Source organism: Euprymna scolopes, chromosome 21 (genome assembly GCF_053919585.1).
Source record: "Euprymna scolopes isolate OS-2025 chromosome 21, ASM5391958v1, whole genome shotgun sequence".
In the NCBI taxonomy this organism is placed as follows: domain Eukaryota; kingdom Metazoa; phylum Mollusca; class Cephalopoda; order Sepiida; family Sepiolidae; genus Euprymna; species Euprymna scolopes.
In genome coordinates this window covers 91,064,568-91,079,540 of record NC_136502.1, presented here as the reverse complement: position 1 = coordinate 91,079,540, position 14,973 = coordinate 91,064,568, and the positions used below count along the sequence as shown (strand labels likewise).

The following is a 14,973-nucleotide window of genomic DNA, read 5'->3' as shown; positions in this document are numbered from 1 at the left end:
ACACAGGTTACAGACCTAGTGGGACTTTTCCTTCTAAATGAAATTCATAAAACACTCCAATGCCAATTCCAATTAGAGAGGAGAGGGCTCTACAGAGATGATGCGCTCTTCATAATTAACTCCACAAATAGAAATTACGATAGAGCAATAAAATCTTTATACCATAAAAATCGACACAAATAAACTGAAGGTTAACTTCTTGGGCGTAAAGTTAAACCTAAAAAAACTCAACTTTTGAACGTTACCATAAACCCAATCAATCGATACTATATGTACACAACGAATCAAATAACCCCAAATCACTATTAAAATCAATAGTTCCTAACGTTTTATTAAGAATCTCAAGATTATCCTCAAACAAATCTATATTCGACAAAAAAGCAAAATACTACAACGACGCCCTTAAGAATTCAGGATTTAAATTGCAAATAAAATACCAAGATAAAAATTATACTAGCTTAATAATAAATAAAAAAAAAACTACAGTAATCTTAACCCCTCAAAAAAACAATGTAATAACGCATAACATGCCTTGGATGTGTTCAAGTCCAACATAAACAAATTCCTGATAAACTGCCCCTTTAAGTAATCCAATTCATCAAATCTCCATTACTAATGATTACTACGATATTATTCCATTGATTACTGTACACGCAATAACCCTTATCCCCGAGTGACCTCTGGGCCTTGATAAGTGGTGACTCCCATGTAAAAAAAAAAAAAGAAATTACGAAACTATAAAACTAAATGAAACAATCAGAATCTGCTATAAACACTAGCAAATCTCAACAGTTTACTAAAAAAAAAAAACGTAAAAATAGACATAGGGATACCCTTACTCTAAGAACATTAAGACAAATATAGGTAAAGAATTTTTCAAATTATCAGGAAAAAACTTCAAACCCCCTCATAAATACAGCAAAATATTTAATAAAAACACTGTACAAAATTTCCTACTCAACAATCCCAAATTTAAACTAGCAACTAATTAGAAATAACAACAGAAAAAATTAATAAAATACAAAACATAAATAACCAACCGATGACAAGCTGTAACTGCAATAGCAAAAACAAACTACAGCCTGGAGGAATAACCGCTCCAGAAGATATCTCACTACTGATGCAATTCTCTATCTATATAAAAGCCAAGTACGTCCAAGGATGGAATACTGTTGCCATATCTGGGCAGGAGCTGCTAAAAACAGCCTATCCTGCCTTGACAGAGTACAAAATAGACTTCGTGGCTTAGTGGGGGATGCCCTTTTCTCTACCCTGCAACCTCTCTCCCACAGAAGAGACGTTGCGAGCCTGTCCTTGTTTTATCGTTATTTCCATGGCAGATGCTCGTCTGAACTCCAATCTCTGGTCCCCCCCTTGCCAATCTTTCACAAAAAACACCCGTCTAGCTGAATCCACTGTGAAAAATTTCCCCCACTCTATATCTGTTCCTAAATCAAAACGCGGATTCCATGAACAAAGCTTCTTTCTTAGAACTGCACGCCTGTGGAACTCTGTTCCGTCTGCCTGCTTCCCTCCGGACTACAACTTGGATGTGTTCAAGTCCAATGTTAACAAATTCCTAATGAAACGCCCCCTTAAGTAAACACTTCAGCAAATCTCCTCGCTAACGTAATGTACTTGCAATAACCCTTATCCCTGAGTGGCTTCCGGGCCTTGATAAGTGGTGATCACTGTGTAAAAAAAAAAAAAAAAATAACTAATCTAGATTTTGTTGAATCTAATTGCATAACAATACAAAAACTAAAATGGCAACGCACTGCTGATTTTATTATGACCGGTCAAGCAAATTGACGCATAATCTTGACATTCGTATGCAAATCAGATGATCTTAGGTTGCATAAAAGCAAGCAATTCGAAGAACAACCTGTGCACGCATACTAGAATATATACTTGTGTCAACACAAATAAAGCAAGAGTAAATTGCAGTTGTTGAAGAAAATAACATAAAACTTAAACATGAGACAACGCATAATCACAACGGAAGAGGTTCAATAGTTCTGCAGAAAACTTTCACCCGATAATTATAGTGAAAAAATAAAACATTTTATATAAAACATAATAACACCCTCTAAATATATTTAAACAACACTTCGCCATTCCCCACCCTTGTCCCTCTAAAAAGAAATGACTAATTCTTAGCACATTAATATTCCACACATACTTGACCTTATTTTCGTTTTTCTTTTCCTTCTCTCTGCTTATTCTTGATGAAGAACGCACGGTGTGTTAAATATTGAATAACTAGCAGGACCCATTAACCGGCGCTGCCCAGTGGAAGCATGCCACCCTCCACCCCCACTTGTAGAAAAATTAAAGCACGGCTATTGTTGTTGCTGTTGTTGTTGCTGTTGTTGTGGTTCAGCCCACAATCTCTTCATGTTAAGAACGGCTTTTGGAATAGACACTCCCCATCCTCCTAATGTTAAGAATAGCTTTCTGAATAGATGCATTTTGTGAGTTGAGATGGGGCCAAAATAATTGCCCCAAATTTAACCTTGATAATCGCTGTCAGGATCCTCATGCGCAAATATTACAAAACAACAAAGAAATTTGGGGTGGCAGTGTCGGTCGGATATAATTAGATTTGTTCTTTGCCCGTGCGTACTAATCTGATAGCCAGTGAATTAAAGTGCACTATACACTTAATTAAAGGAATAAACACATGGGAAGTGTCACTAATAAGATACTCTGGACCGTTTATAAGCTGGACGAAAGAAGAACTAAGGAATCTCGACCAGAAGACCAGGAAACTAATGACGATGCACAATGCACTACACCCAAAAGATGATACTGACAGACTATATGTGAAAAGGAAAGAAAGGGGAAGAGGGCTGGTCTGTATAGAAGATTGTGTAAATGACTCAAAAAAAAGAATTAGAAAAATACATAATGCAGAACACAGAAAGCATAATTACTGCAGCAAGAGACACAGAAGAAACAAACAAGATAGAAAAAGAGATGACGAATAAGGCGAGGAAAGAAAAATGGGAAGAGAAACAGCTACACAGACGATTCATAAGGATGACAAAATAAGAGACCAACGAAAACACTTGGAAATGGCTACAAAAAGGAAACCTTAACAGGGAAACTGAATCACTAATAGCAACTGCACAAGATAACGCAATTAGAACCAACCACACCAAGGCAAGGATCAACAAGATATAAAAACAGCAAATGCAGACTCTGCAGGCAAAGAGACGAAACAATAAACCATAGAAGTGAATACCACAAACTAGCCCAAAAAAGAATATAAGAATAGACACAATCAAGTGAGGAAGACAATACATTGGCAATTATGCAGACAATTGCATCTTGAACACTCAGACAAATGGTACAAGCACAAACCGGCAGCAGTACTGGAAAATGAAAGTCACAAGATCCTATGGAACATGGATATACAAATGGATAAGCCCATCCAAGCAAGAAGACCGGATGTCATAATAGTTAATAAGAAGGAAAAGTCTTGCCAGATGGTAGATTTTGCCGTTCCAGCAGATCAAAGAGACTGAGAAGCAGATCAAATATACAGAACTGGTGAGAGAGCTCAAAGGGATCTGGAAAATGAAGTAAAGATAATACCACTAATAGTAGGAGCGCTAGAAACGATACCAAAAAATTTGGAAAAAAGAATGGGAGAGATTGGAATCAGAGGGATGGTCAAGAAGATACACCAAATTTCAATAATGAAAACTGCAGAAATATTAAGGAAAATTATTGAATGTGGAAACTAATACCACACATAAACGGCACACAAACTGGACACAGAAACAGCTACAGATGCATAACACAAAGTAACAGCACATGAAATCATGAAAACTGAGACTGTATAAATGTAAGATACTGCCCCATCCTCTTGTTTTCTTTGAGTGTCACCATGAATGAGCACCACACCAAATAATGAGGGTCAATGAGTATGGACCGACCGAGGAGAGAAAGCACTAGCCAGGCCTCCGTTAGCTGAGTGCAAAGAAGACTGGGACCTTGGGGGAGGGGGCCTATTGCCACCTAAACCCCAGTGAAGACGAATGGTCACCGCCAATTAGAAATCAATGGTAAGCATCTGTTGCGATAATGCAAATTCTTTTGCAAAGGTTATCGAATGAGTTGGAGAGTACTGGAAGTCTGGGAAGACTTGCTGTCACTCGGACTCCAAGAAACACTGCAAGTTGTTCCCAAAGAGCAATCTTTGATGATGGTTTGTGTGACTACTCCTAGTGAGTAAATAATAATAATAATAATAATAATAATAATAATAATAATAATAATTAAAAAAAAAAAAATGGCTCCAAGAAAAGAGATTTGGCTCCACTGAAGAAATGATAGTGAATTTAGGCAAACAAACTTTCACAAAAAACACTCGTCTGACCAAAACCACAATCAATAATTTCCCACACTCCTTTCCACAAACAAAGCTTCTTTTTTAGAACTGCACGCCTGTGGAACTCTCTTCCGATTGCCTGCTTTTCAGCTGACTACAATATGAATGCTTTCAAGTCTAATTTAAATAAGTTCTTGATGAACTGTCCTCCTAAGTAATCCAATTTATAAAATTCCCACTAATTATGTTTACTACGCTTTAATCACATTGACTAATGTATATCCGTTAATCTTTATCCTCGAGTGGCCTGCGGGCTTTGATAAGTGATGATTCCTGTGTAAAAAAAAAAAAAAGAAATAAAAATAAAAACAAAGACGTAAGAATTACAAATGCAAGTTTAATTTCCTAAAAGTCATTTCTTTCTGCCTATAAGAAAGGAAAACTCTTAAAAATTCCAATAAACCGGGAGCAAATTTTTAGAATCAGAGAAAAATAAACAATTCGTGTAAGGAATAATTGTGGAAATTCGTGGTGTGATGTAGGTGAATTAATTACCCACTCCTTTCCAACTTTGAGTGAATGTTCTTGTTATATATTTGTGTGTGTGTGTGTGTGTGTGTGTGTCTCTCTACTTTCTTTCTTTCTTTCTCACTATTGCGTAGTCAATGAAAACACTCCCGATCGCTTTTTAAATTATTCTGTCTAAAAAAAAAAAAAAACAAAAAAAAACACTTTTATAGAAATACAAGAATTGTATTTTTTTTTTTTTTTTTCCTTAGGAATTTTAGATTCACTAGTTATAATCAATAACAGTTCCATCACAGAAATGTTGGCAAATATTTCAAATAAAAGAGCAGGAAAAAAAAAATGGAACCAAAATCCCCACCCACCAAAGAAAAGCATTTTTTTTAAAAATTGTCTGTAAATGTAGAACTTCTCTAAATTCATAACAAAAGACTAGCAGGAAAACCCGACGTCGTCCGGGATTGAATGACGATTAATGAATGTTTTACACTCCCATATTTTTATTCACATCAAAATCGGTAAAATCACCCCCCCTTCTTTTTTCAATCAAATCGATTGTCTGCTCTAGGAGGGGACTCACCATGGTGCACCGGAAGGAAGCTTCACATGCCTCACCGCAGTGATTTGTCCAAAATACATTGTAGTCTACATTGCACTGTTGAGAACCTACTGTTTTTATAAAATAATTTTTTATGTATAATAGATTGAATTGAAGTTTAAAATGCAAAAGTCAAGTATCATGCTCCAATTGTACTCTAAACAAAAACATTCATTTCGGATACGTCCCTATCAATTGAAAGAACCTACTGTTGATTTTATATGTCCGGCCTTTTGGCTTGTGTGGTAATAAAACTTTTCAAATGCACTTGTGATGTTAGGCTGTGTAAGGTGTTAACGTTTGTCAGACTCTCCTGTTCCTTGTTTCATCGGATTATTTCGATTATCTTATGATACTTATCGAAGATATTCTGGTACAAAACCTATCTAAGAACACTTCCAGACACATAAGGTACATTTGTGTGAAATTTCATCAAAATCGACCCAGCCGTTTTGGAGTCCACAGACACACAAACAAAGTTCCTTTCCTATAATAGTAGAGAAGAGATAGAGATTTAAAAATATGTACAGTAGAACCCCGGGATACGACATTAAAAATTAGTAACAAAATACAGCACAGTATATAAAACACATGTTTATAATCAAATAACATTATAAATAACACCGTAAGGTGGGGCAAATATCGTAACCAGGGACCGGAAAAACATCGTATTCCACATCGTAACTTGAAAAAAAACGTATCCTAAGGCCACCGTATCTCGGGGTTTTACTGTTTAATAATAAAGAAGAAATTAAAAAGAAAATCTCCATCAAAACCTATATAATAATACGCTTAGGCGTTTCATGTTTGTACGTATGTTCTCACCAATCTCTCCATTTTTTATTTTATGATGAGATCATCCGATTAACCAAGATGCAACGCAAAAAAAATAAAAATAAAAATAAAATAATAATTTAGTTTTCTCTTTTTTCTTCTCTTGTTATCAATGTAATTTCTGTTCATGGAAATTAGAAAATTACTCAAGCCACATGATGTAACGAGCTAAAACAAAAAATACCACTTCCGGTTCAAGAATTAGCCAACAATAAATGATTTAGATTGCAACTCAGAAAACAACAATCTGTGCCTGTTTTTACAAGTACTTTAATAGAATGTGCTCTGACGAACTCGTAGCACTTGTGCCCGTTCGACTTCAACACTCTCCCGACTAACCCAACAAACTGCAAAATCCAACCCCTTCATTATAGAAATCCCTACATGCCGGAAAGCCTTCTACACGAATAGGTTCTTCCCTCAAATCGCTACATTTTGAAATTCCTTCTCTGTTTCCTGCTTCCTTGAGTGTACTAAAATGCTGGAATTTAAATGTAATGTGAACAGACATCATTTTTTTATTTTTACTTACATTCACATTTAAGCATATCGCCACTTGGACGTAAGTGGCTACTATTTGGGACCATGCCTTGGAAGGATTAACAAGATGTTAGTTCACATTACATTAAAACTTCTGCATATCAGTACAGTCAGGGAAGTAGGTAGCAGGAAGGGAATTCCAAAGTCTAGCTGTTGTTCAAGAGAAGAAACTATTAAAGTGGAAAGCTGTCTGGCATTTAGGGACTTCAACAGTGAAGAGGTGAGATTTTGATGCTAAGCGGGTTTGTCAGGGACATGTACGTCGAGGGGGCACAAGTGCAACGAGTTCATCAGAGCATATTCCATTCCATTTTGCTTCTCAACTCCCTTCATAGTGCCCCTGTAGATATGGTCCCAAATATTAACCCCTCGCGTTCAAGTGCCAATGTTTCTTGTTTGGGTTGAATAAGAGTAATTAAAAAATACATATTTTAAAGTTTTTCACTGACATGCTTTCTGTCTTGTTTATCAATCGACATTCTTCTAGTCGTTTATTAGCAAGACCTTTTCGAAATAACCTTTGTGATATGTAGGCAGCACTTCTCAACAAGGAACAAAGAAGAGTCGATAAGAAATTCTGGAACAAGAAACGGGGTAGCCATTTTTCTTTAAACAATTCTGCTTAACTGATTATTGACAAAACCATTGGATTTTTATGCTATTTTGGTAGGTTTATATCATCGTTGAATTTCGCTGAAAAGTTGCTGTGTTTTTGTTGTTGTTGTTGTTGTTTTTATATTTGTTTTAATTATTTAAATAGATTTAACCTTCAAAAATCTGGCGGCAAAAACAATATACATTTATAATATAAATTTCACCTGTCTGTTTAAATGTATGTATGTATGTATGTTTGCCTTTCGACAGAGGTAATAGATTTTCACGAGGTCAGTATTATTTTAAAGCTCAACTCTTCGGACGACAAATATCGAAAAATTGGCTAAAAAAAATTAATTCCTACACCCTCAACTGGGCACTTTTCTACAGAGATAGGTCGCATTTTTCGCCGATATTTTCGAAAGTCATCCTCCCTTTTCGATTGTCTAGCATTAATTTAAAACTTCGCCACTTCCGGTTTAGCGATGGACGTAACGGCAAAGACGTCACTTTTTTTCACATTCTTTTCCTCTTTGCGGTAAGGGTTCGAGCTTACCAGCCTACTACAACTTTTTTTTTTTTTTTTGCTCAACACATATCTCCAAGCACCCGGGAGCACCGGGCACTTAGGCTAGTTTAACATCAGTGGAATCTTCATGACGGATTCTGGAAGATGATTATGTAATTCGCCATTGTATTTTGAGTGTTGCTCGCACTAAGGATTTAAACTTCAACTTCTATCATGGTGCCAAGATATTGCAAGCATATCTCTGCTCTGTCGTTATTTTCATGGCAGGTGCTTGACCGAATTTCACTCCATGATCCCCACCCTCTCTATAAAACGTTCATCCAAATAAGAGCCAAATAAGATAGCTTGAGTGCTGTTACCATGTCTGGGCAGGAGATGATCAGAGCACCATTTTCTGTCTGGACAGGCTACAAAATGGACTTCGATATCTAGTGGGCGATGCCTTTTTTTCTTCTTCCTGTCAACTCTTTTTCACAGAAGAGACGTTTCATGGCAGGTGCTTGCCCGACCTTCATTCCATGGTCCCCACCCCTCTGTAAAACATTCATCCAAATAATAACTCCTTACATCAAAGTGAGAATGTGTCTTGTTAGGGGTGAATAAGAGTGATAAACAAAAATGTAAATATTTTCAAATTCACCTCTTCATATGCTTCACTGTTGAAAGGTGTTTCTGATGGGACAACTTTTTTCTTAAATGCTATGCGACACTGTCAATGAAAGCGAATAAGCTGAATTCATTCCTCGTTTAAATGTTTTGTGTTGCTGTTTTAATTCTTCTTGCTACATTGACATTAACGAGATATCGTACGTTTCCAGCAAGCATTAACCGCACATTGGTATGTTCTTATCCATGAGCGATCAAGTTATTAAATAGAAATAGAATCTTTTTATACATACGTATTCTCTGTATTCGTATTGTTTGGATTCTCCGGGCAACTGTTCTCATCATTGAGTGCCAGGAAAGCAGGAAGCAGGGAGGGAATTCCAAGGAAAAAAGGTTATCAGAGTAGAAGGCTTTCCCAGCATCTAGGGAATAAAGGGGTGAGATTTTGTTGCCAAACAGGTTTATCGAGGGTATGTACCTTGAAGGGATACACATGTGATGAGTTCATCAAAGCACATTCTATTAAAATTAACTGTAAAACAGGCATAGGAATGCAACATTATGGCGATGGGACAGGGGCTGGAGCTTGGTTGATAGTGTGGGACTCATTACTCCAAAGATTCTTTTTTGGACTCTGTCTAAAATCAAAAGACTAGTGATAATTTTCTAACATGATAGGGTCCTGGATATGACCTTAAACTATATCCGATGGTGAGGCACCAGCTTCCAGGCTTTGGGAAGTCTGGAGCCACCTTTTAATTGCCATTGCTCCCAGGTCCACTCTGACCCGGAGTGGTGGTACCTGTTAGGGTCCCAACGATGGGTTAAATAGAAACCGACTAAAAAAAAAAAAAATAATAATATACTCTATTAAAAAATTGTTCTTCAAAATCACTGGATTCGCCATTAAATAACCTGAAAAGGGTTGATATGCCGTAAAACAAAAACAAACAAACAATCTAACATGATAGAGGAAACCCACCTTTTTTGCAGCAGCCTTTGCAATGTCCTCAATGCATTCATTTCCAGTTCATGTTATCTGTGAATGTTAGGCTGAGGAGTTTGAAAGATGTGCTCTCAGGTAGAGTGTTATTTGTCATGGCAATCTGTGGTTGAGAATGTATTATATATCATTTTATTTTTATTTTTTTGGAATCCTTTGTAATGAAACTTCATAATTTGCGTATTCATTCTTCGGGGCCCGTGGCACAGTGGATAGAGGCGTTGAGTTTCTACGGTTCCAGGTGAGCTTTGTCTGAAGATAGCCATTTCAATCTTACCTAAAGCAGGCCAGAGGTTTACTTGGCCAAAACGTGGTGAGACAACTATGGAAGGCAGTAATTACTGAGGATACAGTTATGAGACTCAGTATTCCTGTCCCGCCGCGGTTAACCACCCGAAAAAAGGGCAGACGATGAGTTGGCTGAAATGTAGTGAAACAACAACAACAATTATGAAGATGAGGATAACAGTCGGCAAAAAGTAATGAATACACAAGGTTATTTGTAGTTGTTAAAGGAAAGAAGTTTAGCCTTAGTAGCATTAAATGTTATCATGTTGTAAAGATTCTCAGCTCCACTTCTCCACTGACATGTTCTTTTGTTGAAGGGTATCTCATTAAATGGTATGTGACACGTCAATGAAAGTGAGTAAACTGGATTCATTACATGTTCTTTTTTATTGCTCTATTATTTCTTATTTCTTTTGTTTTATTGGTTTTGAATTGAATAAATCGCATTCAGGGTATGTGTTTTGCATTGCTGTTTTAATTATATCTCTATTGTTGTTAATTCTTGGTACTTGCACCACGGACTTTTCGGTTGATGGCATAAATTAAAAATTATAATATGCCGTTTGTGAAGTGTTTGCTTTTTTTTTTTTAACTCTTTTTTTGTTTGTTTTTCCAAGTATTTGTCTCCGTGAAATTGGTTTTTTTTGTTTTATGGCACATCAACCCTTTTCAGGTTATTTAATCCCAAATTCAGTGATTTTGAAGAACAATTTTTTAATAGAGTATATTTGTTTTTTTTTTTTAAGTCGGTTTCTATTTAACCCATAGCTGGGACTCTAACAGGTACTACAACTCTGGGTCAGAGTGGATCTGGGAGCAATGGCAATTAAAGGGTGGCTCCACACTCCCCAAAGCCTGTAAGCTGGTGCCTCACCATCGGATATAGTTTAAGGTCTCCGTGAAATTAAAGAAAAAAACATCATCTCTGAATAATTTTTAAATAAAATAAACTTTTTTTACAATTTAAATATTTGCTGATTTTGCATTTTTTTAAGTATTTATCTCTGTGAAATTAAAGAAAAAAAATATCATCCCTGGTTATTTTTAAAATGAAAATAAACTTTTAAAATTTAAATATTTGCTGATTTTACATTTTTTTGTTTTATTTATTTATTTTTTTTCAAGTATTTATCTCTGTGAAATTAAAGAAAAAAATATCATCCCCGGTTATTTTTAAAATGAAAATAAACTTTTTCATAATTTTAAATATTTTACGGCTTTTTTTTGTTTTGTTTTTTTCAGGTATTTGTCTCCATGACGGCCACTCTTGACCCTGACATCACGAATTTGTTACTTAAAAATGACAAGTACATTCGAGAACTCACTTCGATCCCCAGGGTCCGATTTGGTATCGACAAGCGCACCTCCTTGTACGGACTTGAGGGCACGTGGTATTCTTTGGAATGTGCCAAAGTCCTGTTGGAGAAGATGCAGGAGTCGGTCCTGGAATCGGACTCGCCGAGCAAAACCAAAGACAACGTCAATGAAAACCTGGATATGCAGAGGGACTGTAAAGAAGGTGGGACGCATTCTCCACGTCATCATCACCATCATCACCATCGTCAACAGGATCAACATGACGGCGAACACAGACAGAGTCACACGGCGGGGGAGTCGAGAGGTCCTGAAGACAACAACGAAGATGTAATGAAGATTGATCCCACCGAGGTGGTTGTTGGCGGTGGAGGTGGAGGGATGGAATTTGACAGCCCAATGCACCGTAGAGCCTACATGAAACTTGCTAGAGAAAGGTTCTTGTCGTCATTTTACCAACCGGAGAAATCCGTGTGTGACGAATACCATTATCCAGATAGCCAGTGGGAGGTATACAAGAAAGAGGGGAGAATGCGCAACTTGAGCAAAGGGTCGAATCGCGACGACAGTCAGGAACGGGAGAAATCAAAAGGGTCTTACGAAGGGGGAAACTCAAAATGCGATGGCATGGAGCGGCCATACAGTGAACTGAACCACCTCCAAAAGTCGCACACAGGTTGGGCCAAACAGGGTGAAGATCTAGAAATGTCCCCGTGCCATAGGTCGACGCAACTCTGGCCGGAAATGAAAGGCAGTGGAGACGCCAGAAACTATTCTCCGGATCGTTATCGTGAGAAACGATGCAGTGTACCAGGGCAAGGCTCTGAGCAGCGCACAAGCCAACATGCTCACAAAGGTGCGTGCGAAAAAGACTGTGACGCATCGCCAAAACACTGCCACTCGCATTCCTGCATGGATGGCAAAAGTAGCCTCGAAAGACGCAACAATTCGCACGGCTCACCACGAAGGATGACAGACGACAGAGACTGCGATGCGACCCCAAACACCTCATCACAAAGACGGCATAAAAGTCAGCATTGGGAACATGTGAAGGAGAGGGTCGAAAAGGGGGGTTACATCATACGGGATTCGGGCGATGGACATTGTGATGACAAAGACACGCCAGATACACCTCACAAGACTCGACGCCGGAGTAAGAATCGAAAAGATCACAGAGGGAGCACTTCAAACGAAGGAAGATGTGATAGCCTTTCTCCAAATCGAGATCAGAGCCATGAACGCGGTGAAGCATGCCGTAGCAAAAATAGTTACCGGCGAGATTCGGGTGATGTTTATGATGACTGTGGTGCTCGAAGAGGAAGCCGACCCTGGTCCGACAAGAAGGACAGCATTGGAGAAAACCATCGAGATCTACTAGATCCAACATGGCTGCCGGGAGAGAAAGGTTCTGGCCATCGACGCGGCAGCAGCCCAGACGGGTCTTGTGATAACAGCCCTTCCCCACACAGAGCAAGTTGCCACGAAGGTAGCTCCGCAGTGAAGGATCGGAAGAGTAGTAACCATGATTCTGTTGACGCGAGCCATTTTCGTCGTGGGAGAGGCAATTTAGATTGCTCCAATCAGAATTGCTCATCTCCTCGACGGCAAGGTGTGGATTCTGCCGATTCGGGTCACTGTCAGTCTTTGCGACAGTTGCACAGCAGCGAAGAGAAGAAAAGCGGGCGACGCTCTCCGTTGATTCGGCATCGACACAGTAGCCACGAAGATAGCGCAGATGTGAGTTCTTCACAGTCACGTCAACAGCACAGCACCCATGATGATCCTTCGGAACCGAAAACGAGGCTGCGTGAGAAGCAACGCCATAGCAGCAACGAAGATGTAAAATCATCAACCCGTCAACGCCATTCAAGCGAGGAACAAGCCGACGGGATCGACTCACCTGTACACCACTCCCGAGGACGTAGGAGAAAGCCAAAGAGACAGAACCCACCACGAAATAGCAGCACGCAACGCGACAAGTCCCAAAAAGAGTGCAGTGGCAACAATCAGTGCGGCGACAATGACGACGACGAGGCCACCGAGGCAAAAGCCCAATCCACTATACCGCGATGTGTGGGCTTCAGGGACAAAGATTTACAATTCCTGGCCAATTTTGCCCTAAATTTCCAGGGCGGTGTCTCGGTGATTGTTGTCTGTGAGAACATTATTAATATCGATACGACGGTACTTGTCAGTCCCACCAATCAGCTATTACAGAACACAGGAGGTATTTCCCAGGCGATATCACATGCTGCTGGGCCTGATTTCGACAAGATGTGCCGAGATATATCAATGAAGAATGGGCTGTTGGATGTTAGTAACATCGTATGCACCCGAGCGGGAGGACTACTTCGGGCAAACTATGTCATACATGTATCAGCGCCATTCTACAATGATTACGCAGACATCAAGCAATGCCACAGCGCGCTAGTTCACAGCTACATCAATTGCATTAATTATGCAAACGGAAAATTGAAAGCGAGATCGATCGCATTCCCACCAATCAGCACAGGTACGTGTTTTATACTTATCTAATTTTTATCTACCGTTCTTCTTTCTTTTTTTTTTCTTTTTTTTACCTCTTTTCATATCTCGTCGAAAAATGTATAGGTGCTTGTACAGAATAGAATTCCCAGAAACGTATGATGTGTTATTCATTTATTTATTTATCTTCTTCTTCTTCTTCTTCTTCTTCTTCTATATGAAAGGCAATGTTTGTTTGTCTGTTATGGAAATCAATATGTCAACAGGTTGAACATACGAATAAGTTTCAACAAGGGTGAAACTTTTGACAGATTCCAAATACACCATTGAAGTTTTTCTAACCGATATTACTAAGGATAATCATCGGTTGACTTTATAAAGAAACTGAAAATATATTTAAAATGTAAAGAACCAGAATTCATTAAAAAAAAAAAAAAACATTTTTCTTCGTTTTCATAAAACATTTCAACAAACATTAAACAATCAAACAAAGGATATTCTCAGTGAAGAATGTGTCAAAAAAAAAATAAAAATAAATAAAAGCTAGCACATTCAAATCAAGTTTCAATAAGGGTTTAATTTGTCACAAAATCTAAAAACGCGATTTTAATTTTCCTTTGATTCCATCAGAGGTCACTAGCGGAAATTACCGGTTAGGTCCATAAAATAACTGAAATATATTAGAACATAAAGAAACGAAATTCATTTTATTTTCAAATAGAATTATATAAATTTAAACTAAGAATATATCAGTGAAGAATGTATTTAAAAAGGGTTTAAACGTTTAAATCATTATTTTCAGGGCGCACGCGCACGACGTCGCACGTATGGAAGCAGTACCTCCCTCTTTATTTTTTATTTTATTTTCGTCTTTTTTTTTTCAATTTTTTCAGCGGATTATTATTGAATGGGCATTACTCTGCCTTTTTTTAAAGTCAATATTTAAATATTTGTAAGGGGTGCTCAGTTTCTAATGCAACGTTCTAGTAAATCGATCACTCATTTTAGAAACACTCGACGTCTTTCGACTAAATTTCAGGAATTTAGCCTTTTTATTCATTTATTTTTATTTTTTTCGGAGACTATTTTAAAAAAACAAAATGTTTAAAAAGGCTAATTTACTTTAAAAAAAAAAAAAAAAAAAAAAGGCTAAATTTGCGCAATTTGGCCTAAAAACGTCGAGTGGTCCTAAAATCGGTGATCAATTTATTAATACATTGCATTAGAAACCGAGCACCATCTACAAATATTTAAATATTGACTTAAAAAAAAATGATAATCTGGAAGACCATTCGATAATAATCCGCTACAAAAATTAA

At 37.7% G+C, this 14,973-nt stretch overlaps 1 protein-coding gene across 3 annotated transcripts in view; it reads left to right on the top strand.

Moving 5' to 3' along the window:
* LOC145242572 (uncharacterized) overlaps positions 1 to 14,973 on the top strand; it is a 135,111-nt gene that overhangs the window by 46,988 nt on the left and 73,150 nt on the right. For all 3 annotated transcript variants that reach the window (XM_080105665.1, XM_080105664.1, XM_080105663.1), the window contains exon 3: positions 11,099 to 13,682. In XM_080105665.1, the coding sequence (XP_079961791.1) occupies positions 11,099 to 13,682 (2,584 nt within the window). The remainder of the gene's footprint in view (positions 1 to 11,098; positions 13,683 to 14,973) is intronic.